The sequence below is a fragment of the Eumetopias jubatus genome, unplaced genomic scaffold (genome assembly GCF_037043125.1).
Source record: "Eumetopias jubatus isolate StellerSeaLion01/CBP00866 unplaced genomic scaffold, mEumJub1_p1.0 scaffold_1, whole genome shotgun sequence".
NCBI classification, from domain to species: domain Eukaryota; kingdom Metazoa; phylum Chordata; class Mammalia; order Carnivora; family Otariidae; genus Eumetopias; species Eumetopias jubatus.
The window spans coordinates 209,253,990-209,278,774 of NW_028274807.1; the positions used below are offsets into that span (position 1 = coordinate 209,253,990).

A 24,785-nucleotide genomic window follows, 5' to 3' on the forward strand; every position below is an offset into this window, starting at 1 on the left:
AAAAAAAATTTAGCAGGCGTCATCAGAAGGCTGCTGCCAGCCCTTTAGAACCCAACACATGTTTCCGCAGGCGGCAGTGAGCCTGGATCTGGTGCAGGGCTCTGCTCTGCCCTCAGGTGGCCTGCTCATTCTCCTGAGCTTTAGGCAGGAACTGTGATAATTATTTCTTTCACAGATACTTATATAGTACTTACTCTGAGTCTTACCGTGTGTGTGTGTGTGCATATGTGTGCCTCTGAGCGCTTTGCAAATATCAATATATTTCATCCTCCCAACAACCCATTTTGTAGATGATAAGACTGGGTCACAGTGAGGTTAAGTTAAGCCCCCCCCACCCCAAGATCACACAGCCGGTGAGTGAAGGGACCAGGATTGATCACATGTACCTCCCCACCCTTATAACAGTCACCAGTCACAATTCTGTGGGCCTGGCCATGTTCACACACCATGTACAACACAGTGTATATTTTTCAGGCTAAATGAACAGCTTTGCTTTAGGATCCCCTTATGCTTCTCCAGGATATGTCGACTTTATGATATGGGCTTGAACAAAACAAATTCCAGAAGACCTAGACCCAGGAACAGATGGCCTGGGTTCAAATCCTGGCTCTCCCACTTCCCGCCTGAGTGCCTTCTCTGAACTTACTGTTTTATCTGTAAAGAGGGGGGTAATTATAGTCTCCGCTTTGCTGAACTGCTGTGAGTACTCAGGTGGGTTTATACACAGAAAGTTCTTAGGGCTTTCTGGGCACAGAGCAAGCACTTGACTCAAATCAATCCCTCCCTCTCTGTTTATCTATCCATTGATTTACTGAGCAGCTACTATGTGCCAGGCACTGTTCTAGGTGATGGGAAGACTTGTGACCTTATGATCTAGCAGGGTGGGTGTCACAAACAATAATGGTGTTAGGTGAAGGGTGCCATGGGAAAATGGTACAGTTGGGTAAGGAGATTGGCAGTGTTGGGTAGGGGTACAGGATGCTGAATTCAATGGGGTGGTCAGAGTAGGTGTTACTGGGAAGGTGACATTTGAGCATTTGAGCAGACTGAGGTGTTATACATATTACTACCATTTGGAGGCACGAATGTGAGTTTGAATTTAATGTGGAGCAAGTCTCACTCATTCCCTTATTTATTTATTTATTTATTTATTTATTTATTTATTGAGAGAGCACGTGCTTGTGCAAGTGGGGGTAGGTGCCCAGAGAGAAGGAGAGAATCAATCTTTAGCAGACTCCATGCCGAGCACAGAGCCTGATGCAGGGCTTAATCTCATGACCCTGAGATCATGACCCGAGCCAAAACCAAGAGTCAAACACTCAACCAACTGAGCCACCTAGGCACCCCCTCACTTAGCCCTTTTAATTGGCCTGAGATCCAAAACTTGGCTAAGGAGCCAGGTCCCTCGGGCTCCTTCTTGTTCCTGCATCTCACAGATCTTCACTAAGATCCTCGCCTGGGGGACCCACCCCCTTCCCCACCCTCGTTGGGAGAAGGGGCTTTCTCCCCTGCCTATCTGCCAGATCGTGGGGAAGCTATGAAATAAAGGATTCAGAGTCATCTTGAAGCTGGTCAGATGGTGAGGAGATGATGATATTTGCTCGCAGGGAGAACAAGAGCCATGCTGAGGAAAGAGACTGTGTTAGTTAACACCAGCTGCTATAACAGATAAAACCAAAAGCCTCCAGATTAAGAAAATAAGAAAAATAAACTTCTTCTAGAGTGCAGCTGGTGAGGGTTGGGATAGGGTGGAGGGGTAGGTGAGAAAGTATGGCTGTGCTCCACACAGTCACTCAAGGATCCTGGGTGATTGAGGCTCTGCCTTTTTCAACATGTAATTTCCAGTGTTGCTCTAAGAGTCAGCTCCCAGCCAGCAGGTTGGTGGAAAAGGAGAATGGAGTGAGAGGTATTCGTGGGCTTGGCCAGGAAGTGATGAATCTCCCTTCTGACCATTGGCCAGAATTTAGTCACATGGCCCCACCTAGATGCAAGGGAGACTAGGAGATGTAGTTTCTGACCTGGCAGCCATTTCCCAGACACCCCATGGAAAGAGAATGTGAATGTTCACAGCATTCCATGCTTGTACCATGTTTGTACCAGGAATTCAGGCCCCTTGCCACCCACCCTCAAACTCTCTATGTACCAGGCACTGTTCTAAGTAATTTGCACGTATCAACTCATTTCATGCAACAACCTAATTCAGTGGGCACTATTATTAGCCACACTTACAGGTGATAAAACTGAAGCCCAGAATAATTACATAACTTGCCCAAGATCACATAGCTAGGAAGTGGCAGAGTTGGAATTGGAATCCAGGCAGTCTGGCTACAGAGACTCAAGCTTAGCATAAATTTATTATAGTTACAAGGAGGCTGAGGGCCCAAAAGACACAATCCACTTTTTGGTGACTAAGAAATTGGCCACTTGTAAAAATAAGTTCTGACTCAAAATATCTCACCCCAGGGCAACCATGGCCCACTGGGTCCACATCCTAATCAGTTTCTAGATCAGAGTTTCTCAGCCACAGCACTTTTGACATTTGGGACCAGATCATTCTTTGTGTTCTGTGCATTGTAGGATGCATAGCAGCATCCCTGGCCACCACCCACTACATGCTTGTAGCACCACCCCTACCCTGTCATGATAATCAAAAATGTCTCCAGACATTTCCATATGTCCCCTGGGCGATGAAATTACCCCAGGTTGAGAACCGCTGTTTTAGATTATTAAATATTATCCTGCAATGTAGTGCAAGTTCAAGGCAGACTGACTTTGAAATTGCCAATCTTGTAAAAAAAAAAGTAGGGTTTCATAAAGTCAGTAGTGACAAACTGTGAAATCACACCCCAAGACATATACAGACAGGATCTAGATGGTGTTCATCCATCATGGATGGTTAAAAATTGACAAGGACAAAGACTCCACAAGCTCTGTAAAAAAGAATGGTTTGAATATCAAAGGATCAAGACAGGGGTGATTGGTGAAACCCCTTGAGAATTTGAAAATAAAAATAATCCTCCTGAAGATTCATGATGCAGAAGTCAAAAGTGAAGTGTGGGATGTTATGTGCTATTGGGCTGTTTTGCAGAGGAAATTTATCACATGTGCACACACAACACATCCCTGCTTGAGTATGTGCTTCAGGTGCTGTGCATCCTGTGACCTTAGAGGTAAGGCAGGAATTCCTGGACTACGTTTTTGTGATGAATATTATCACTGCTAATTTGTAGTGGGTACTTACTTCATGTTCACCACACTGTGAGTAGGTGCTTTTACTATCCCCATTTCATGGAGGAGGAAACTGAGGCTCAGAAAGACAGACTAACTCTCCCAGGGCTGTGCAGAGCCAGGATTCAGACCCAGCCTGGCTCCAGGTGCCATGCTTTCAGCTAGTAGGCTCCATAGCCACCCTGATCCTGACAGGCCCCCACTTCTGGAATCTTCCATTTGCTCTCGCTGGCCCTTCCCCATTGACCAGAGGCAACATGGTCCCCACTCTTCCATTAGCTTGGGAAACATGATCATGGTGTGTGAATTCACAGGGGAGCTTGGGGCTTTGTGGGAAAAATGAAGCAGAAGGATGGAGACTTGCGGTGTGTTCTGGCATGATGAGGAACCTGCCTTTGCCTGAAGGAAGGAAGGAAGGAGATTGCTGGGACTTGTGTAGAACTCAGGGTGCCATGAGTCCGTGTAAAACAAGAAATAGGGCGTGCTCAGTAGGGGGTTTGGCCGATGCCTTGGAACGGGAACTTGAGGACTTGTTTTCTGCTGAGACAAAGAATGAAGTGATTCAGGTCCGCTCTGCTCCTCCTTCCCCCAAGCCCTGCATCTCTTCTACTTTTTTCCCTTCTCACTTTTGGATCCGGACTTCTGCTGACTCATCTCTCTGAGCAAGGAAGGAGGGAGGAAGTCAGAATTGTTCATTGACCATTTTCTTTCTTCAGTGACTCAGCTGTGATTCACATTTTAATTAATGGGGGAGAAAAATCTGATCAGCCTAAGGCATGTGTCCAATCACCCATACCTCCAGGCTGGTTGTAATAAGAAGAATACCTCCGAAATGTAGGATGCCCTGAATTAAACTATGGCTCATTTCCTCCATTAGTCCCGAGGACTCCTCCAGGTTCTCCAGGTTCTGGGTCCCCAGTGGGGCCCCCTGATCTAGAGGCAGCTTCTCCAAGCCCTGAAGCAGCGGGTCTAATTCCCACAGAGTTAGTCTGAGGTCAGGATAAGAAACGGAGTCTCGAGCCCTCCTGGGACAGCAGAAGGATCATGGGAGTGGAATAGCATTTCCTGAGTTGGTCTTTGGCTATAATCCCAGGCTCAAGCCCTGCCTCTCCCCTCCCCCACCCATACCTCAGGGCCTGAAATTTGTCAGACCTGATAGGAGTGACAGTTTCAGAGTTTGGTTTGCCCAGAGAACAAGAAATGTCCAAATCATCGTGACCACTACCTCCTGAGGGCTTACTATGCATCAGGCGGTGTGCTCAGCACTTTTCATGAATGGTCACATTGAATCCTCCCACTGTCCACAAAGACAAAAAGCTTTTATATAATTCTCTCTTCTCCCTATGAAGAAACTAAGGCTTGGGAATTTGCCCAAAGTAGACAGTTAGTAAATAATTGGTTAGGATATAAACCCAGCCCCTTCCCACCTGAGAGCCAGAGTTCACATCTGCTCTACTCTTCTGCCTTCCACTCAGCTGAAAAAAACTGAAGCTGACAGCTCAGTCAACAAATACTTACTTATTGAGGCCTACCATGTACTAAGGGTCCAGCAGGGAACAAGAAACAGATCTGTGGCCTCATGGGGCTGACATTTTAGCTGCATGGTGTATTAGTCACTGTGTATTAGATAAGTTAAGATACTAATACGTGTATTGGATAAGCGCTTGCTGCTGTCACAAAGAACTCCCAAGATGTATAAGAGCTCAAACACAATAGAAGTTAGTTCTTGCACACACACAAAGTCCAAAATACATATTTGTAAACAGTGGGCAGCTCTCCTCCAAGCAGGGAGGAAGAAACCCAGGCTCCTTCCATGTTGTGGCTCCTCATCTTCAACACGGGGTTTCCAAGGTCTCTGTGCTCCTTGGCATGAAGCCACAGAAGGGAAAAGAATGGAGGCGGACACCCAGGACATGTTTCTGGACCAGGCCTAGAAGTAATCCACATGGCTTCTACTCTCCTTTCACTGGCCAGAACTTAGTCACGGAACCACGTCTACCAGCAAGGCTGGGCTATGCAGTCCAGCTGAGTGCCTGGGAAGAAGAGAGACTAAGAACAATGGGACCTGAGCTCCACATCTTCCTGGATCTTCCCCTGACAAGTCCTACCTTAGGACAGCTTTCAGACATTCCTATCTTCTTCTACTTCCTCTGTTTCTTGGGCTTCCTATGGTGAGGAATTGCTCTTGCTTTGCAGTGGGGTGAAGCAAGAACCTGAGGAAATGTCTTTCCCCCAACTTGAAGACTTATTTGGAAAAGGCAACAGAGTATCCCTGCCCCTTGAGGTTAGGAGACCTAGATTCAAGTCTTGCTTCTCCAGAAACCTTTGTCTCAGAAATTGGGGGATTTCAGAACAATCAGATGGGCAGTCTTCATGGATCATCCATTCTTCCCACATTTTATTGGTCAAGGTCTCCACAGGAAACAGAATTCACCCACCAGATGGTTTCAAATGAAGAGTGGTCATGAAGAAACTCCTTAAAGAGGTGGAGGCAGGTAAAGGAACCAAGTAAGGAATGTTGAGATCCCATGAGGGAAGCCATTGCTATCCCAGCGCTTTTGGAACCCAGCCAAGGCAGGGCCACACAGGAAGGACTAGGCTCAGAACCAGGGAGAGGGTGGAAGCAATATTCCAACCTCTCTCCTTCACCTTCTGCTGGTGCCTCCCATTGGCTAAACCCAACCAGGAACCAGAGCAAAGCATTCTGGGAGATGTAGTCCACATAGCGTCAGCCTCACAGGGCACAGTGCAAGCTGGAGAATGGATGTGGGGGGCAAACGGAATAATAAGCATGTACCAGTGTGTGACCGACTGCGTACGCTTGTTTATGTAATCTACTCTGTAAAGTAGCTCCAAAGCTACACAGTACGGCACAGTAGTCACTAGCCATACATAGCTATGGTATAAAATATAAATGTAAATCAATTAAAATGAGCTCAAATGAAAAATTCAGTTGCTCAGCCACATTTTAAGTGCTCACTAGCCACACGTGGCTGTTGGCTGCCATATTGGACAGCTCAGAATAAAACATTCCCACCATCATGGCAAGTCTCCGATGTACCCTGAGCCCCTGCAGGTTATGGGATGGAAGAGAAAGAAGTCAGGGGTGAGGCTGGACAGTGAAGGAGGCAGTTCTGAAGGCAGGCAAAGCTGTGGATCTGTGGGGAGGAGGTTCTCTCTGAATAAAGGAGCAGAGGGAGAAGCAGGGAGGCTGAGTGAGCTGCTTGCTGCGCTAGAGGCTTACCCCATGAGGCAGAGTCAGAAAGCTTCAGTTCAAGGTCAGCTCTGACACTTAGTGGTGTATGATCTCAGACAAGGCTCTTGGCCTCTTAGAACCTCAGTTTGCTCATCATCAAAATGGGTGTCAGCCCACCTGCCATGATCACGATGCCCATGAATGGGGCTATGGAGAAGTAGTACTATATAAGGTGTTAGCTGTTGCCGTGTTGGGAAATGATTACTGAGGTCAGAGTGGTCTGGAGAGAACCAGTGAGAAGCGTTCCTTTCTTTCCTCTTCAATATCCCTCAACATGTCTTCATCTTTAGTCACTGCCTTATTAAATTCACCCCACATCTGGTTCCAATCTTCCCCTGATTCCTTGAGATCTTGCCAACTTTCATGAACTCCCTTCCTTTCTATTTCCTCAGGATCATCATCTTTTTTTTCCCCTTCTCCTCTTTCTTAGAGAAATCCATGGCCTTTACTTTTCCAAGCCTGGGGAGTGTTGCAGAGTAATTAGAAATGCATGGGAGGTGGGACCAAAACCCAGTTTAGCCATGTACCAGATGTGTGGTCTTGAAGCAGTGACTCAACCTCTCCGATCTGGAAAGTTGAAGGAATGACAGGCCCCACTTCATAGGGTCGTCACGGGATTGATTAAAACAATGCATGCTGCCTGGCCCCCAGCAAGCCTCTGTAAATGTTACCTTCCTTCTGATTCTGCTTTTTCAACTTTATAGTGAAGTAGAACATACACGCAGAAAAGCACACATTACAGGTACAGCTTGAGTGATTTTCCAAAACTAAACACACTCATGTAACCAGGACCCAAATCAAGCAACAGAATATCCCCAACCTCCAGAAACCCTCTCATTCCCCTCCAGTCACCAGTCACCCTGACATAGGACAGCATGGATTAGTCCTGCTTGTTTTTGAATTGTAAATACACGGGATCACATGGCACACTCTTGTTGGCTTCCTTCCCTTACCATTGTGTGTGTGAGATCCACCCGTGTTGTTGCCAGAGCCACACAAAGTTCAATGTCATGGTTGCGTGTGCTGCACGGGTGATAGGCATTTGGGTGCTCTGCACTTTGCAGCTATTATGGAGAACTGTTGACGCTCTCATGCTTGTCTTTGTCAGGAGGTGTCCCCAGGACTGGGGTTTCTGGGTCATCGGGAGGAGTCCGTTTAGCTCTGGTGGGAAACTGCCCTAACAGTTCTGTGCAGTGGTGGGACTGGTCTCAGCTCCCACCAGCTGCAGGCGAGAATTGAGCTTTTGTTTTTATTTTGATCTGGGAGTGCCTCTCCCTCAGGAGATGCTCAGTAAATGTCTGGGAATTAAATTGAAGACATACTTGTCCATTTCCTCGAGAGCTTTACTCCATCAGATGTCTCATTTGGACCTTCAGGCTCTCCTTCCGCACTGACTTGGTACACTTTGCTTGCAAACTTGGACAGATCCCCTCCATGTGGAAGACTCTTGGCCCCCTTGAGTCACCACGTTATCTTCCCCGCTCTCATTCCAGTGTTTCAAGGACAGGTTTCCTTTCTACCGCCTCCTCCAGCCTTGCGATCAACGAGCAATTGCGACGGTGCCCCTCAGCAGGCCAGCGACCTGCCGATCCTCCGAACCCACTTGTCTCGGCTCAGCCGCCATCCCCTTCTCCTCCCCAGCAAACTCACACCTCTGGAGGGCCCATCTTTTCTAGAATCACTTACCTCTCTCCTTCTGGGGTTTTTACATGTGTTCCTGCTTTTTATTTAAGAAAACAGTGCGGTTTAAGAGAGCTTCAGGAATCACCCAAAATAGAAACGTGTCCTTTTGTGTAATCCTCTACTTTAAAAGTGGAAGAACGGCTCCGTGCAGAGGTTAAGATGCTTGAGAGGACCTCACGTCAGTGGTCAGAACTTCCCCTTCAGGGGCACCTGGGTGGCTCAGTCGTTAAGCTTCTGCCATGATCCCGGAGTCCTGGGATCGAGCCCCACATCGGGCTCCCAGCTCGGCGGGAAGCCTGCTTCTCCCTTCCCCACGCCCCCTGCTTGTGTTCCCTCTCTCACTGTGTCTCTCTCTGTCAAATAAATAAATAAAATCTTAAAAAAAAAAAAGAACTTCCCCTTCATAGGAGAAAACACAGGAGAATATCTGTGTGGCCCAGAGTAGGGGAAAGACTTCTTAAACAGGATTTTAAAAGCATAAACTCTAAGGCAAAATAATACTACTAATAATGGATTAGATGAAAACTAATGTTCTGTTTGAATAAAAATATCATGGGGACAGGAACCAGACTACCCGCATCCCAATCTTCCTGTCCCATTTCCTATGAATCCACAGGCAATTCATTCAACCTCTCTGTGCCTCCGTTTCCTCATCAGTAAAATGGAAAGAATAGTATCTACCTGCGGGGTTGTTAGGAGTTATAAACAAGTTGATATTTGTAATATTTATAAATCCTGTAGAATAGTGCATGGGAAGAACTAAAGTAGGATTTGTAAATAGTGCCTGGGATGGTGGAAAAATAACTGACCAGAGATTAATATTTTACTGCTATCTATTATGTTACCCCTTAGCCACATGCGACTGTTTTCAATGTAAATGAATTAAAAGTAAATACAATGTAAAATTCAGCTCCTCACACCCACCAGCCACATTTCCAGTGTCCATAGCCACATGTGGCCAATGGCTGCCATACTGGGCAGCACTGATTTAAGACTATACAAGGCAATGTCTGCAAGTCAACAAGAATAACACACAACCCCAATAGGAAAACAGGCAAAAACTGTGATCAGGGAGATTAGGGAAGAGAAGTCTGAAAAGCTAATCAGTATATGACGTGGTGCTCAAAATCATTTGTAATCAGAAAAATGAAAATTAAAACAGCGAGTGTTTCTGTATGCCTCTTGTAGTGGGAAGAATCAACACCATGGATAAGCCAAGGGTCAGCAGAATGTGGGGACAGAGGAAGCTCCTGCCCGACTCCTGGAGGTGTGGCCTGGGGGGGGGTCCATGTGGAAGGTCATCAGCTGTGCTAAGTTGGGTTAAGTCAGACTCACCAGCAGTTATGCTCCCAGGCACCCACCCCAGGGAGATTTTTGCTGGGTCTGTAGGGGTGGTACTAGGATGTTCACTACAGCACCATCTGTGGAGGGGGAGCTGGAGGCTGCCTGGGGTCCATCCCTGGAGAACGGGGATGTGGCAGATGCACCTATGGAGAGCCCCAGGCCCAGTGAAAGCTCCAGATAGCACATCCAATAGACCACCCAGGATAGGGCTTAAAAACATGGTTCTGGGTGAAAACAGGAAACAACAGAATATGCTTTAACTTCGTGCCGTCAATGTAAGTTAAAAATATAAGCACTCAAAATAAAGCACATGTTTTGCAAGAATGCACTCCAATAAGACCAAATTAAACATTATATTGGTTGTCTCTCAGGGGAGACGAACGAAAGTAGGGTTTGGGGATAAGAGGGAATGAATGAATGAATGAATGAATGAACGAACGAACAGAGAGGAGCATTGCACAGACCAAAGGTGGAAAGATGCCATGAACTGAGGAAAGCAATTGACTTGACTCTCCCAGTTTGAAGATTTTTTAAAAGGAATTTTAGAAATACTTTTCCCAAGAGGAGGTAAAAGCCAAGTGATATAAAAATAAACTTGAAGAGGATTTACACAATCTATGAATGGCAAGAATATAGACTGCATGAGAAGCAGTTATGTTTCTAAGTACCCATCTCAGGAAGATTTGACCCTGTCAATTTTGGCAGGTGCTTCTTCTAACCTGAGGTCGGGGGTCCAGAGCAGCCCCCATTCTCTCTCCTGCTTTCTGACTGTACTGACACCTCCTTGTCATTCTCCTGTCCTCTGCCCCTCCTTCTCAGCCAGTAACCTCACCTTTTACCATGAGGTCTCTCCAGCTCCAGGGCCTTTGCACATGTTTCCCTCCTTACCCACCTGGCACATAGTAGTTGCTCCTCCACAAATATTTATTGACATCCTGACTTCCAGCCACCAGAGAAAAATCTAGCTCCTTTCTATACTCAGGTTAGTGGAGGAATGAGCTTGGCTAAAGTCCAGGGAGAGGGTAAGTGGGGTGGTGGAGTTAACCGGGGCCGCATGGTGGAGGGGGCACAGCCAGACCCAGGAGCCAGGCACCACACATTAGCTGTGTGACTGTGGACAAGTAGCTCACCCCCTGGGTCTCAGTTTCCCTGTCAATGAAATGAGAGTAGAACACTCACCTGGTAAAGATACGGGGGCATAAAATGGGATCTCAGTATATAAAGCAACAAGCATACAACCTGACAAAGGGAAAAACTCAACAACTTGCCTTTATCAGTGGGTTCTGGTGTAACTTGGCCACAAGTAACACAAGAATAAAAATGATGATGGTGAAGAAAAAAGCAAACATTTATGGAGGACTTACTAAATTCCAAGCACAGTTCCAAGCATTTTGCATAAACCCCCACACCTATCGGGGTAAGTAAGATTGTCATCACTATTTTACTGTTCAGGAAACTGAGGGTCACACAGCTAGTGATTGGAGGGATGGGGATTTGAACTTAAGCTGCCTGGTTCTTATCCACTAGAAAGGATATTTGTTATCCACATTACAAGAAGTCTGGAGGCCGGGTGGTTGGTTTCAGGATTGGCTCCACAGCTTAGTGATGTGCCCAAGGATCCTTCCCATCTTTCCACTCTTTTGTCTCCAGTGTAAGGACTTTCCTGGTAACCATTACCACTCATGGTCCCAAGATGGCCACCTTGCTCCAACATGTCTACACAAAAGTCTTTGTCGGGCCAAAGAAGAGGAGGGGTTGTCTCCTGCCATGTTATTCTTCTTGGGGGAGGGAAACTCTTCCCTAGAAGCTCCCAGCAGGCTTTCACTCAGGTCCTGTTAGGCACATGACCCAGTCATGTGACCAGTGCTCCTATCAAAAGGAATCCTGGGGAAAACAGACTATGGGGCATTTTCTGACTCTTTGGTGAAGACGGACTCCACTGGCAAGGGAGGGGGTAGGATTGTCTTCCTTGATTCTTTTCCTAGTTTAAGGCAAGTCCTGTCTCCTACCCAGCCTTCCATCTCTTCTAGAATATACTCTATTGGTTATTGCTAGGCTTTCCTATGTCTCACTTCCTTATTATTTATTCAACAAGCATTTATTGAGCACCTACAGTATGCCAGGCACAGTTTTAGGTACCAGGGATACAGCTGTGAACAAAACATGAGAATTCCTGCCCCTGTGGGGTGGACATGCAAGAGCAGTGCCATCCAGTGGAACTTTATAAAATGATGGAAATCAACTGTCCACATGTGGCTATGGAGCACTTGAAATACGTCTAATGCAACTGAGGGACTGAATGTCTAATTTAATTTAATTTAATTATATATCTAAACAGCTACATGTAAGTGCAACTAATGCGACTGAGGAACTAAACGTCTGATTTAACTTAAATTAAATTAAGGGTATACTTAAATAGCTGTGTGTGGCTAGTGTTTACCATATCGGGCAGCTGAGCTCTAAAGGCAAAGGGATACATTATCGACCTCTCTCTCTGGACATGTAAACATATTTAGTGACTCCCACCCTGAAAATCCTCCTTTCTCATATCCAGTCTCTTGTTTCTTGTTCGTCTTCTCTTGTTCTCTACAGCCATCAGCCACAGCAAGACTTCCCTGTGACCCGATGCTGCTCATCCTTTGCACCTGACTCATTTGTGGGCTACTCTGGAGACCAGTGGCCTCGCCTTTCTCAAAACACTTTTGAACTTGACCCCCAGGAATGACCCTCTCTGCCAGGTCTCCTCCCAGCTCCGTGACTTCCTCTTCTCCACCAAGCTCCTTCCTCAACACCTTGTCTCTTAAAATGTTGCTCTTCCCCAACATTCCACTGGAGGCCCTTGGCTTTTTTCACTTGACCTATCTACCCTAGGATATCTGGTCTACCATAAGGTGTTTTTCCACTACTCTTTTCTCACTTACCAGATTTTTATTGAGTACCTGCTAGGCCATAAAAGGTGCTAGAGGTACTACAAAAAAAAAAATCTTTGTCTTCATGGTGCTCACATTCTAGAAGAAGAGGTGAATAATAAATACCACTTAATAAGCAATATAATTCTGGAGAGTGAAGGATCTCCTTAGCTAGAAGGGCCAGTGAGATCCTCTCTGAGAAGGCAAAATGTGAGCTCTGAAGGATTTGAAGAGGGCCAGCAAGGCAAAGAGGGAGAGAGTTGAGGGGACGAGCATTTGCAGTAGAAGAAACAGCCAATATAACATTCCCATGTTGGGAAGGAGCTTTTCCTTGGAGGAACAGAAGATCAGAGTGGCCAATATGTGGTGGGACAGGGCAGTCAGTGGGAATCTTGTGGTCATGATAGAGTTTGGACTTTATTCTAAGCCTGATGGAAGCCAATGGAAGGTTTTAACAAGGGAGTTACAGAAAACTGGCATCTCAAACTCAACGTGTCCACAGCCCAGTCTTGATCTTCCTCCAAACCTACCCCTTTCCTATCTCAGTTTACAGTGACTCCCTCCTTCAAGTAGCTCAGGCCAAAACCCTGCAGGCATCTTTGATTCCTTTCGCTCCCATCCCACCACGCTCAATCTTTCCATGGGAAACCCTGGTGGCGCCATATTGTTCTCCATAGCATTTCCCACCATCTGACCTATCATATGTTTTCCCATTGTCTCTTTGTGCATGGCAGTGTCCTCGGACACCTATAGTAGGTGCTCAATAAACCCTCATTGAATAAATGAATGGCCATTGCTTAGTGGCTAATTCAGAACCAGAAAGCCATTCTTCCTATCTGCCTTTCCCACCATGGTCCCCACCCCATCCAACGAGCCATGTGAGGTGGAGAACTGGGGTCCTGGCTTTGAGTTCTTGCTCAGTGGTGTGAACCTCCATGCATTAGTAACTTCTCCAGGCTCTAGTTTCCTCTGGAAAATGGGACTCATCCTGCTGACTGCTGGGATGCAGGGAGGATTTGATGAGCCCAGGCAAGCTCCCCAATGCCCAGCAATCAATGGCAGCTATATTTAAATTGGGGCCTCCTTTGTACTCCCACTGCCTTTGTCCTAGTTCCAGCCCTCATTACGCTGGCCTGCTCTCACCGCTCCCTCCTCGCTCTGCCTCCATCACTGCCCATCTGTCCTGTCAGCTGTCAGCCTTGTCTTCACCACGCCAACCCTAATCACATCCCTCCCCTGCTCTGAAACCTTACATGACTCCCACTGTCCACAGGATAAGGCCCACCTCCTCAGCCTCCAGTTCACAGCCTCCAACACCAGCCCACCCATTTCTCCCCACCAATATCCTGAACGAAGCTTCCGTCTCTGTGGTGCTTTCTTGGCCACAGAAGCCTTCCCTGCACCACCAACTCCCCTCCCCCCCCCCGCCGCCGTCCCAACCCCTCCTAATTCTTTCTCATCCTTCCAGGATGGAGGGTGAAAAATAGTACATCTTAGGTACCGTTTAGGATTGCACTGGGCCAGGGGGAGGTCAGATTATCTGCACTTCTGAGGTTTGAACAGGTTAGGACAAAGGCCACACAATGAGAAAATGCAGGACCAGGGTTTAACTCTAGATTTGAGATTTTGTGCTGTGCTACCTCCTCGTACTTGGGCTCCATGGTGATGCTGTCCCCAGCCCTCCTGTCTGTATTCAGGTCCTCCTCATTCTTCCGCAGCCTGGGGCCACAGGGACTCATCCTTGAACCTCACCCACTTGTGAGGTCACCTGAGGGTGGGGTCAAGTTCATCTCAGTGCTACCCCTGTGTCCAGCGCAGCCTGACCCAGACCCGCCAAGCCTCACCTGGAAGTGCAGTGGCCCCTTCCCCCGCCATCTCTCAGCCTCTGGCCTTACCCCTTAGGGGGCCTTCTTATAATACGTGTCATGTCCCATCCCTCCAGTGCTCAGAACCCTCCATGGATCCCATGTCATTTGGAGAAGGAACCAGACTCCACACCATGGCCCACAGGGCCCTGCACGATCTGCCCGTCACCACTCTGCCCTCACCTCCTCCTGCTGTCACCCTGGCTGGCTTGGCTCCAGCCAGCTATGAGGCCTCCTCATGCTCCCTCAGCTGCACACCAGCAGAGCCGCACTGATTGTTTGGTTTGGTTTCCTGTGGTTTTTTTTTTTTTTTCCTTTTCATTTATTTCTGAGTGGCTTAGCACACTTCCTGTGTGCTAGGCACCATGCTGACCACAGCACATGTATCAGTCCATTTAATCCCCACATCTCTTTGAGGCATTGTCAGTACTATCATTATCCCTGTTCTATAAAAGAGGAAACTGAGGCACAGAGAGGTGTCCTGGCTTGTCCAAAGTCACCCAGCTGGGAAATGGCAGAACTGGGATTTGAACCCCATGCAGGCTGGGCTCCTAATACTGAACCACTTTCCTGCCAGTTGGTAAAGGGTGTTGAGCCCCGAAAGGTCTGCCATTCTCTCTGGCGCCTCCCCGGGACCCCTGGGCCTCCCCACGATTCGTTCCGATTGTGCATTGTGAAATATATTGAATGTCATCCTGACCATGTGCAACGGGACGCTTCTATTCCTCTCAATCCAGTGTTTATTACCACCATCAACCACACACCTTGTTGGGGTCGTTATAAATCACCTTTTATCCTATAAGGCAGGTACGGTTAACACGGAAGATGAAACTGAGGCCAGCGAAGTAAAGTCACCCACCTGTGGTCACCTAGCCGATAAATGACATCAAATCCCACTCCCATCTGACCCTGAAACCCACCCTCTGTTTTCCACTCTGGCTTCTTTCTTCCAGCATCTTGGCAACAGTTGGGACGGAGTTTGACCTACGGACGCTGAGGGCAGTTCGAGTGCTGAGGCCGCTCAAGCTGGTGTCTGGAATCCCAAGTGCGTGAGTTTCCGACCCTGGCAAGGGGTCTGCTCAGGGGTCCCGGGAGTCCTCAGTTTCCCCTCTGCAGAACATCTCAGAAGTGGCCCCTGAGTGCTTGCTTCCCAGCTTGTGCCAAGGCAGCCTTCTCTTGGGGGGAAGCTCCCCAGGGACCCCCAGGAACCTGGTAGCAGGTCTCCATGAGCTTCTGGAAGCAAGCCAGGAGCCTCACCTATAACCACAGCACCTGTTTGTTGAGCACCTGCTGTCTATCAGGAGCCATGCTGATACATCTCAGTCAGTACTCATGACTCTGTGATGTTGGGAGAGAGTGCTGATATCTCCATTTTACAGATGTGGAAACTGAGGCTCAGAGCGGCTAAATAATTTGAGCAGGGTCATGTGGCTGAGAATGACGGGACTAGGTGTTAGCAAGTGTGACCCCGAGCCTGGCCAGTAACACTGGTGGCAGTGACTGTGACCATCTATTGAGCACCTGCTGCATACTGGACACTGTAGAGAAAACTTCACATGCATTATCTTAGTTTGTCCTCCCAATGACCCAATGAACCCATTTTACAAATGAAAAGGCTGAGGCTCAGACAGGTTAAATTCTGCACCTGAGCTCCGACAACTTGACAGTGATGAGCTCCAGAGCCCATACTCGTCCCATCTGCTTGCTTTCTCCTCCTCCAACGGTGCTTCTGCCCCACCCTTTAGGCGCAGCTACCATATTCAGGGTCAGATGCAGGTTGGGCTGCCAAAAGCCAAAACAAAACAGGGCTGACCTTCTTCTGTCCCACTGCCTCAGTTAGTACTACTACTGCTAATTTTAAAAGCACCTACTATGTGCCAGGCACTGTTCTAAGTATTTGGCATTTTAAAAATTCATTTGTCCTCACAACAAGCCTGTGATGTGGGTTCTATTATCAGTTCCATTTTACATCTCATTGGCTTCGTTTGTCAGGTTCATTGCCATCCCGGATTTAAAGAATGAGATCTCCCAGATGACCACCAGCAGGGTCTTTTGGTAGAAAGAAGGCACTTCTGCTTAGGTGTTCATAGGATTCCAGGAGCTGCCAGCATTGCATTAAGGGTCATCCCCAAGCTAATACTAACAAAGGTTTCACCACCTCTGATGGTACTTTGCCAGATATGTACTCTCTCATTTAATCCTGAGAGGGAGGTGCTATTCCAGTTCCCATTTACAGATGAAGAAACCAAGATTCAGAATGGTGACCTGACTTGCTGAAGGTCACATTGCTAGTAAGTAGATGACTAGGTCGGGTCCCCTCGATGCAGACTTAGCTAGGTGCCTAGGTGGCCCTGCTTTATCTGGGGAATGCCATCAGGAGAGAGAGAATGAGGGCAGCAGGATGGGATGGGGAAAGATGCCGAACAAGGATGTAGTCTCAGCCTGATCCCGTGGGGAGCTCTGGAGTGTGAGTAGCACCAGAGTTATCCTCGAACCTGAGACAGAGAGACTGCTGGCCTTTCATCCTTCTCTGGTCACTTATTGGGGACGGGGGTTGGGGAATGTCAAGAAGACAATGGCTGCTCAGGTAAGGCAGCTCTTGATAACCAAGGGCAGTTGTATAAAGAGGAGGGGCAGCTGGGAGCTATTAGCAGCCAACACCCGCAGCAGCTGGAAGTGGGGCACAGCAGAGACGGAGGATACCCGACCTGGGCACTAGCCGCAACCAGCATCCAGAGCCTTAACCACTTCGCCACACCACCTCCATTAGCATCACCCTTACGTTGCGGGTCCCTGTGGGTTCCACCCGTCAGGAGGTGCTAATCATGAGCCGTGTGAAGTTCTTCTAATCAAGAAGCAAGGCCTTAGGCTTTTTGTTTGAACCCTAATTTTAACCATACACTTTCCTGGTAGCACAATGGCTACAAACATACCATTTGACATCACTCAGACCTGGGTTTAAGTCCCAGCTCTGTTATTTCTGACGCCCTCGGATGAATCACCTCTCTCAGACTTGCTTCCCAGCTCTGCAAAATGGGGATAATTTTACACGGGCGCCCACTTCATGGGTTGTGTTAGAAGCCAATGAAATCCTGTCTGGTTTCTCAGGACTGGAACTGGGACATTGACTGCCTTCCCCGTGCAGAGGTGCAGCTAGCCTAGCTGGTGCTTCTGCATGAATTAGGAAAAGACGCCCCCTCTTGGTGGGAAAAATTAGGAAAAGAAAAGACACCCCGCTCTGGGTAAAAGCTTTGCAACACCCAGGAATATGGCTTAGAAAGCAATCGATTTCCACTCCTTCCTTGCCTAAAACATAATCAAATGAGAGCATATGTCAAATACTTTAAAAATATTTTAAAATAAGAAGTGTCTTAAAATATAAGGAGGGCTTGCTCCCACTTTATGACGACCAGCCAGTGTGGTCCTTCATCATTGCCCCACCCCCAGCCTCGCGTGTACTCTGGGTTTCTAGGGTTTGGGGTGCTTGCTCACAGAGCCATGGGGGCTCTCTCTGTGTCTTCTCAGGTTTACAAGTCGTCCTGAAGTCGATCATGAAGGCAATGATCCCCCTGCTACAGATCGGCCTCCTCCTATTTTTTGCAATCCTTATTTTTGCAATCATAGGGTTAGAATTTTATATGGGAAAATTTCATACCACCTGCTTTGAAGAGGGGACAGGTAGGTCCAAGCAGCATGATGTGTTTTTGTTTTTGTTGTTTTTTTTTTTTTTTTCAACCTTCCTCCCCTGGGGACAAACTCCTGGAAGGGATATGCAGGGCTTTGCTTCTTTCTCCTGGCAGCTGGGAGAACTTCCTTCCAAAGCGCTGCAGGCAAAGCCGGGGGTGAGGTAGCCCTTGGGGTCTTGGTTGTTCTAGTGCCTTGCATTGGGGTCCCCCGAAAGCTGTCCCAGGAGTAAGTGGTTCATTTGGGAAGTGATCCCAGGAAGTGCCAGCAGGGGAGTGGGGACATGAGATAGGGAAGGAAGACATCTAGTAAAGGGGTGTAGTGTTATCAAGTAGGCTACCATTGTGAGCAGCTGGGGCTCAGTCCTCAGCTCCTCAGAGCCATCCCAGTCAGGGGGCAAGGGAACCAGGGTGTTATCCACCAACTTCTGTCTGACACTGATAAGGACTGTCCCTGGGTGGGCATCAATGCCCCGGCATGGCTGGCTGACCTGCACGCTGGGCTGGAGCAGGCACGAAAGGTGTTTTCAGGTGGGTGTGGGGGGTGGCCTGGCAAACCACAGGATACGGACAGGGTGCCAGCCTCTTCCGCCTCGTAACCTTGCGGGGACCACATCCCGTGCTGTGTTCTCAAGCAGGAAGAAAGGGGGCAGCCTGGTTAGGAAGGAGGGGGTCTGATTGCTTTGGGGGGGGCAGTCCCCATTACCTGGAGAAAAGGAATAGAGAGGGTGGTCCTCCTGGCCTCCCCCAGAATGTGCCTTGAAGACACCCAGCTGGGAGGCATGATGCCAACAGTCAGAACCTAGTGCAAGCAGGGTCCTGTGCCAGTGGCAACTCCTCAGTGGCTGGGTCAAGAAATGGGTGGGGGGACAGGCAGAGAAAAGCCAGGAAGGCAAGAGGCTCACTGGTGGGACTCAGCTCTGAATCAGCAGTGTGGCAGGGCAGTGTCCACCACTGTCCACACGTGTGGGGGACCCGGCAGCTTCCAGATACGTTTTCTGTTAAATCTCCTGCTCCCCAAGCTCCTCTGCTCTCTGGAGCCCAAGAACCAAATGGAACAGGATAAGGACAGAAGCCTGTATGTCAGTATTGGGACCACCGGCCATCTTGGTGCACCCGGGCTGGCTGGCAGCACTAATCATGGGACAAGGGAACCATGAATTCAAGGGATGGACCTAGAGTGGATGGTGAAGCTGAAGGGGAACGCCTGTGAGAAATGAAAGGGGTTTTAGGCCTGTCTCGCTGGGAAGAAGATTCTGCCCGGGAGTGGCTTCCCACCCACCATCTCTGCCCGATGACCCCCACATGGTGGAGCCCTGGCCCCAGAGTACCCCAGAGGAAAGGAAAACTCAGGAGGGAACATTTATTCAAGATGTCCTTTTTCTTCCTCCTTTTCTCTTGCTCCTCCTGACTCCTTCTCTCCTGGGCTTGTGAAGTTTGCTCAATATGGGATGTCCTAATTATTTCTTTCCCCGATGAAGAAGGTGTTAATTGAGGCAGAAAGCTATTTCTGCGCCTGGCCTCGACACCCGGGCGGAAGTGCAGGAGGGAGAGGTACAGGAGAGGGCCCCTCAGAAAAGTCAGCCCAGAGCAGAGAAACCAGGACTCCTGGAGCCTAGGTTTGGGGGTTTTATTGAGGGTTTTTTTTTTTCTTTCTAGCTAAGCAGACACACAACTGGCTTGGGTCTGAGTGGGGTTGTGAGGGGGCAGATGTGGGGGGGCAGCTGGGGGGTTAAGAAAGCCTCATTTTAGGAGGATGACTGAAAAGCTTGTGATTAAAAATATAAGGCGTGTGAGTAAGAGACATATATACAGACACCCAGGCAGCAGGTTAATTTTAAAATGTATTTATAACCAAATTCCTCAGACTCTCTGGACGGTTGCTTTTCTAGAAGCAGCCCTCAGAGTGTTTCGTGATGGGGGGGCGGAGGGTTGAGGGGGGTTTGAAATCAAGAGAACCACTGGGCCAAACTGCTGAGGAGAGACAGGTTTTCAGCTGCATTCCTTTATCCTTGGGAACCCGGTTCCCGCGTGCCCAGAACCGTGCCAAACACTCAGAGAAATGCAAAGGTAAAGTGGAAGGCGTTCTGCTTTCCAAGAGCCTCCAAAATCTTTTGAAGTGATAAGACTCCTCATCTGCAACCAGTTCGTAGCAATGAAGGCTGACATGTGCTTTTATCTCCCCACCAAATATGGAGGAACACTGGGGAGCTCTTGTAGCCCTGAGGAAAAGGAGGGACCAGTGTTCACTGGCTGACGCGGGGGGCTGTAGCAGGGTGGGAACTGAGCCAGACTTGGTCACAGGGTGGAGACGGAGAAGGTTCTGGACAGAGGTGACCTTCCCAACAAACAGTGGTTCTTGTTCCTTATAGAAGTCCATGCATTTTCTTTCCCCTGCTCTGAGCCTTATGTTTAAAAGACTTTGCCTTCTAAACTGTATTTGTTAAATAATAGCCCCCTGTACCAAATCCAGCGTGAATGAGTAAGGCATTTCTAGATGCTTAAACTAGTGGCCAATGTGGTCATTGTTTCTTGAGCAGTAGGTGTCACTTCAGAGAGTGGCGGGTGTCACTTTGCATGACCTACAGTTTCTATTTAACTGAAGCTTCAAAGGCCAACAAGATTCACGCCTTCTGTGCTGGTTTATTTCTCTCTGCTGCATGCTGAGTGGGGGTTGGGAATTTGTGCCCATAGCACATACATTGAGAGATATTTTTGTTTTGTGGAGAGCTTGAGTTTGCACACTTGGCTGTTTGTTTTCTTGACGGACAGTGTTGCTCTCTGAAAACCTTCAGAAGTGTGACTCACTGAATAGGGTCCTCTCGTATACACTGCTCTTGTCCAGTGGGGACAACCCTGGGTCATTCTGTGCTCCCCTGATTCCATGTGTTCCCGGGGTCTCCCCATCAACACCTTGGAATTCAGACTCCACCTTTGGCACCCAGCCCAACTTCACCAGGAAGCTGTCTGGTTGCCAACGGGGCATCTGTTGGCGTGTGTCTCTTTCCTTGTGGCATTTTTACAATCTGTCTCTTGCTGTTTGGGGAAAAAACTTAGCTCCTGTGCCTAAGGGTAAGTACTGTGTGTACTGGCCCCCCTCGCCCCCAGAACAGCTCCCTGAGCCCAGTACATAAGAAAGAAGAAGGAAAGAAAGAAAGAAAGAAAGAAAGAAAGAAAGAAAGAAAGAGAGAAAGAGAGAAAGAGAGAAAGAGAAAGAAAGAAAGAAAGAAAGAAAGAAAGAAAGAAAGAAAGAAAGAAAGAAAGAAAGAAGAAAAGGAAGGAAGAAGAAAAGGAAGGAAGGAAGAGAGAGAGAGAGAGAAAGAAAGAAAGAAAAGAAAGAAAGAAAGAAAGAAAGAAAGAAAGAAAGAAAGAAAGAAAGAAAGAAAGGAAGAAAGAAAGAAAGAAAGAAAGAAAGAAAGAAAGAAGAAAAAAAGAAAACAAAAAAAGGGAGGGAGGAAAAAGGGGAGAGAAGAGGAGAGGAAAAAAGAAAAAAAAGAAAAGAAAAATCAGGCTGCAGAAATACAGCATCACATGATTCACATATTTGTCCTAATGGAAGTCTGGAGAACACCGCACCCAACCATCTCACAATGTGCATGACATATTCACCCAAACCCTCTATATTAGGGTACATAAAGCACACCTCAACAGATTTTAAAGGACCGAATTACACAAAACATATCCTCTGACCACAGTGTAATCAAGCTGGAAATTGGTAACAAAGGGATAACTCTGAAAGTGTTTAGAAATTAAGAGGCATGCTTCTTATTTGTGGATGAAATGATAGGGTATCTGAGATTTGCTTTTAAAAATACCCTAGTGCAGGGCAAAGTGTGGGGAGGGGATACTGATGAAAAAATTAGCCCTGAGTTGATAAGCGTTGCAATTGGTGATAGGTACATGGGAATTCGTTATGCTATTCTATTTCTTTTAAGATTTTATTTATTTTAGAGAGAGAGCGCAGGGGTGGAAGCAGAGGGAGGGGACAAGTAGACTCCACACTGAGCACAGAGCCTGACGCTGGGCTTGATCCCACAACCCTGAAATCATGACCTGAGCTGAAATCAAGAGTCGGACACTCCACCGACTGAGCCACCCAGGCACCCCTATACTATTCCATTTTTGTAAATATCTGGCAAATTCTTTTTTAAATACATCTTGGTTATCCATGGGTCAAAGAAGAAATAATAATGGAAATTGCCAAATATTGTACTTGAACAATAATGATAATAATGCATGACAAATTTTGTGAGATACAGCTAAAGCTGCATGCAAATGGCAATTTATAGCCTTAAAAGAAAGTGAATCCATCTCAAAAGTTTAGGAAATGCTCAGGAAAAGTAATAAAGCTTGGAGAAGAAATTAATAAAACAGAAAACAATGAACAGATCAACAAAGCCAAACTTAAAAAAAAAAAAAGACTGATAAATTCATTCCAATTGTCATTTTTTTCCAACAGTATTGAATCTTTACAGCCCCTATTTCTCAGAGATGGTTTTCCTAGTCCCTTCCCCTGACTTTTCTCCCCTTCCCTTTCATAGATGACATTCAGGGTGAGTCTCCGGCTCCGTGTGGGACAGAGGAACCCGCCCGCACCTGCCCCAATGGGACCAAATGTCAGCCCTACTGGGAAGGGCCCAACAATGGGATCACTCAGTTCGACAACATCCTGTTTGCAGTGCTGACAGTTTTCCAGTGCATCACCATGGAAGGGTGGACTGACCTCCTCTACAACGTAAGTGATGCAAGTTCGGGGAGAGGTGGTTCTCCTGGACCAGCCAATTCCTGAGGCTGCACTGGAGGGACTCTGAGCCGGCAAGGTGGGGGTGGGGGGCGGGAGGCATCAGAACTTCAGGTAGAGGAGGCCATGAGGCATGGAAATCTAGAGGGCACACAGATGCTGCATAAATTTTCACTGTGCAAGTGTTTAAATATAATTTTAGATTTTTTTAATATGTAAAGGTTGTGTGATTCAAAAGCCCACATGGATAAAAGAGTAATATCCTGGGATCTGTACAAAGGGGCTCTGTGCTGGGACCCTTGCTGGCCCTCTGCCAGCCATACTCCCTCCCTGTAGGGTGAGGAGTCCATGGGGCTCAGGGGACGTGTCTACCAGAAGCTGGCACCACCTACCCCACTTTCTAGACTACCCTCTTGGATTTTGCGGGATTCTGGAATTTTCTGCCCAAGCCCAGATTCTGTGGACTTGCATGAGATTCTTCTGTGGGTCTGTTCTCCAACTGTGCCAGGTGTCCTAGGAGCATCTGTTGGCACAAATGTGGCCAGAGCTTAGATATGCAAGCAGGAGTGTCCATGCATGTGTGCATGAAGCCCCCTGCCCCCGGGCCAGACAGAGCCATGAGTGGGGGAGAAGAAAGGCCATGCGTGGTCTGGGGGCAGGGCTGGCTTTGCTCACATCATGATCCAGTGCAGACGTCTAGGTTCTAAATTCCACCCTGACCTTCCCAGTGCTTATGAAGGTATGTTTACAAAGAGGAAGCATACAGCATATTTTATTTAGTAGCTTTTAAATATTTACACAGAGTATGTGAGCCTCCGTCAGTACTCTTGTCTGAGAGTTAGAGACAGGCCCACCTGCCCCACTTGCATCCTGTTTCCTATCCCCCCACCACGTGCAACCCCTTCAGCTCCTTGGTGTAGGCTTTCAGTGTTTATGCAAATATAAGTGTAACCAAATCTATATCCTCCTCCCTTTCTTACCCCAGAGTGTAACATTCTATATATGCTGTTCTCTTCTGTGATTTTTTTTTGGGGGGGGTCACATAACAATATATCCTGGAGATCTTTCCATGGCAGGACATGGAGCATGACCTTGTTCTTTTGTACAGCTGCATAGCACTCCATTGTTTGGTGGGCCATGGTGCACTTAATCAGTTCCCCAGAGACACATGCTTGGAGATTCCCCATCCTCTGACATTGAACTCAGAGCTTCCATGAGCCTGCTGCATTTATGTCTTTTCATCCTTGTGCAGGTATAACTGGGGTTAGTGGTGTCCATTCCGAGAAGTGGGATCGCAGGGTCAACAACTAAAGTGTATTTATAATTTTGATAGATATTTAGATGTACAGGTCTTAGAGCTCTGTCTGCCCTAAAACAGCACACCTCCCTCACCCACGTGTGCTGTGAGAGGGCCCCCAAGTCAGTCACCTGTCAGCAGCTGGAAATGGGTGGAGTCAGGGATTCAGAATCAAACACAGGATGCCACAAGTGTAGCAACCTCATGGAGCATCCCCTGGGGCTGCTCCACACATATACCTCTGTTGACTCACGGAGGTATCCTCTCTGCCTGCTTAAGTGCTGAGATTGCCAGTTAAGGTTCTGCCCATATGAGCCAGGGCTTGGCCTGCTGGGAAAGCAATACCAGGCTTCTTACTGCGTGTGGGGTTGCTGAACTCTCCTCCTGGTGGCAGTTTAGGTTTCTTGAGGAAGGTTCCCCCTTGGGTGTGGAGGGAGATTTGCAGGAACCTATCCTTTTGATCAGTGGCTCATTTTAAGGTGGGGTTGAGAGTGCAACCTGTAAGTGGATTGCAAAAGTGCCATGGACAGTTGAGCATGTCACACACTGCACAAGCCACCACATCTCAGGAGTGTAATTCGTTTTGTAGACTACATAGATGTCCACCATTATTACAGTTTTTTGACAACTATAAAGAATGTAGGAAGGTATTCTAATTTGTATGAAGACCTTGTCTGAGCATAGCATCTCTAGAAACAGACAACAGATCTGAGAGATGTTCAGTCTCTCTCTTGGGCCTCACTTGCAAACAGCTTGGACAAAAGGTTATGCCCAACTGG

General features: G+C 47.6%; 1 protein-coding gene across 4 annotated transcripts in view; it reads left to right on the forward strand.

The window, feature by feature from the left end:
* The window catches only part of CACNA1A (calcium voltage-gated channel subunit alpha1 A), a 265,173-nt gene that overhangs the window by 132,507 nt on the left and 107,881 nt on the right, over window positions 1-24,785 (forward strand). For all 4 annotated transcript variants that reach the window (XM_028088869.2, XM_028088871.1, XM_088017020.1 and 1 more), the window contains 3 exons: window positions 15,239-15,330; window positions 17,811-17,963; window positions 22,510-22,703. In XM_028088869.2, coding sequence (XP_027944670.2) covers window positions 15,239-15,330; window positions 17,811-17,963; window positions 22,510-22,703 — 439 coding nt within the window. The remainder of the gene's footprint in view (window positions 1-15,238; window positions 15,331-17,810; window positions 17,964-22,509; window positions 22,704-24,785) is intronic.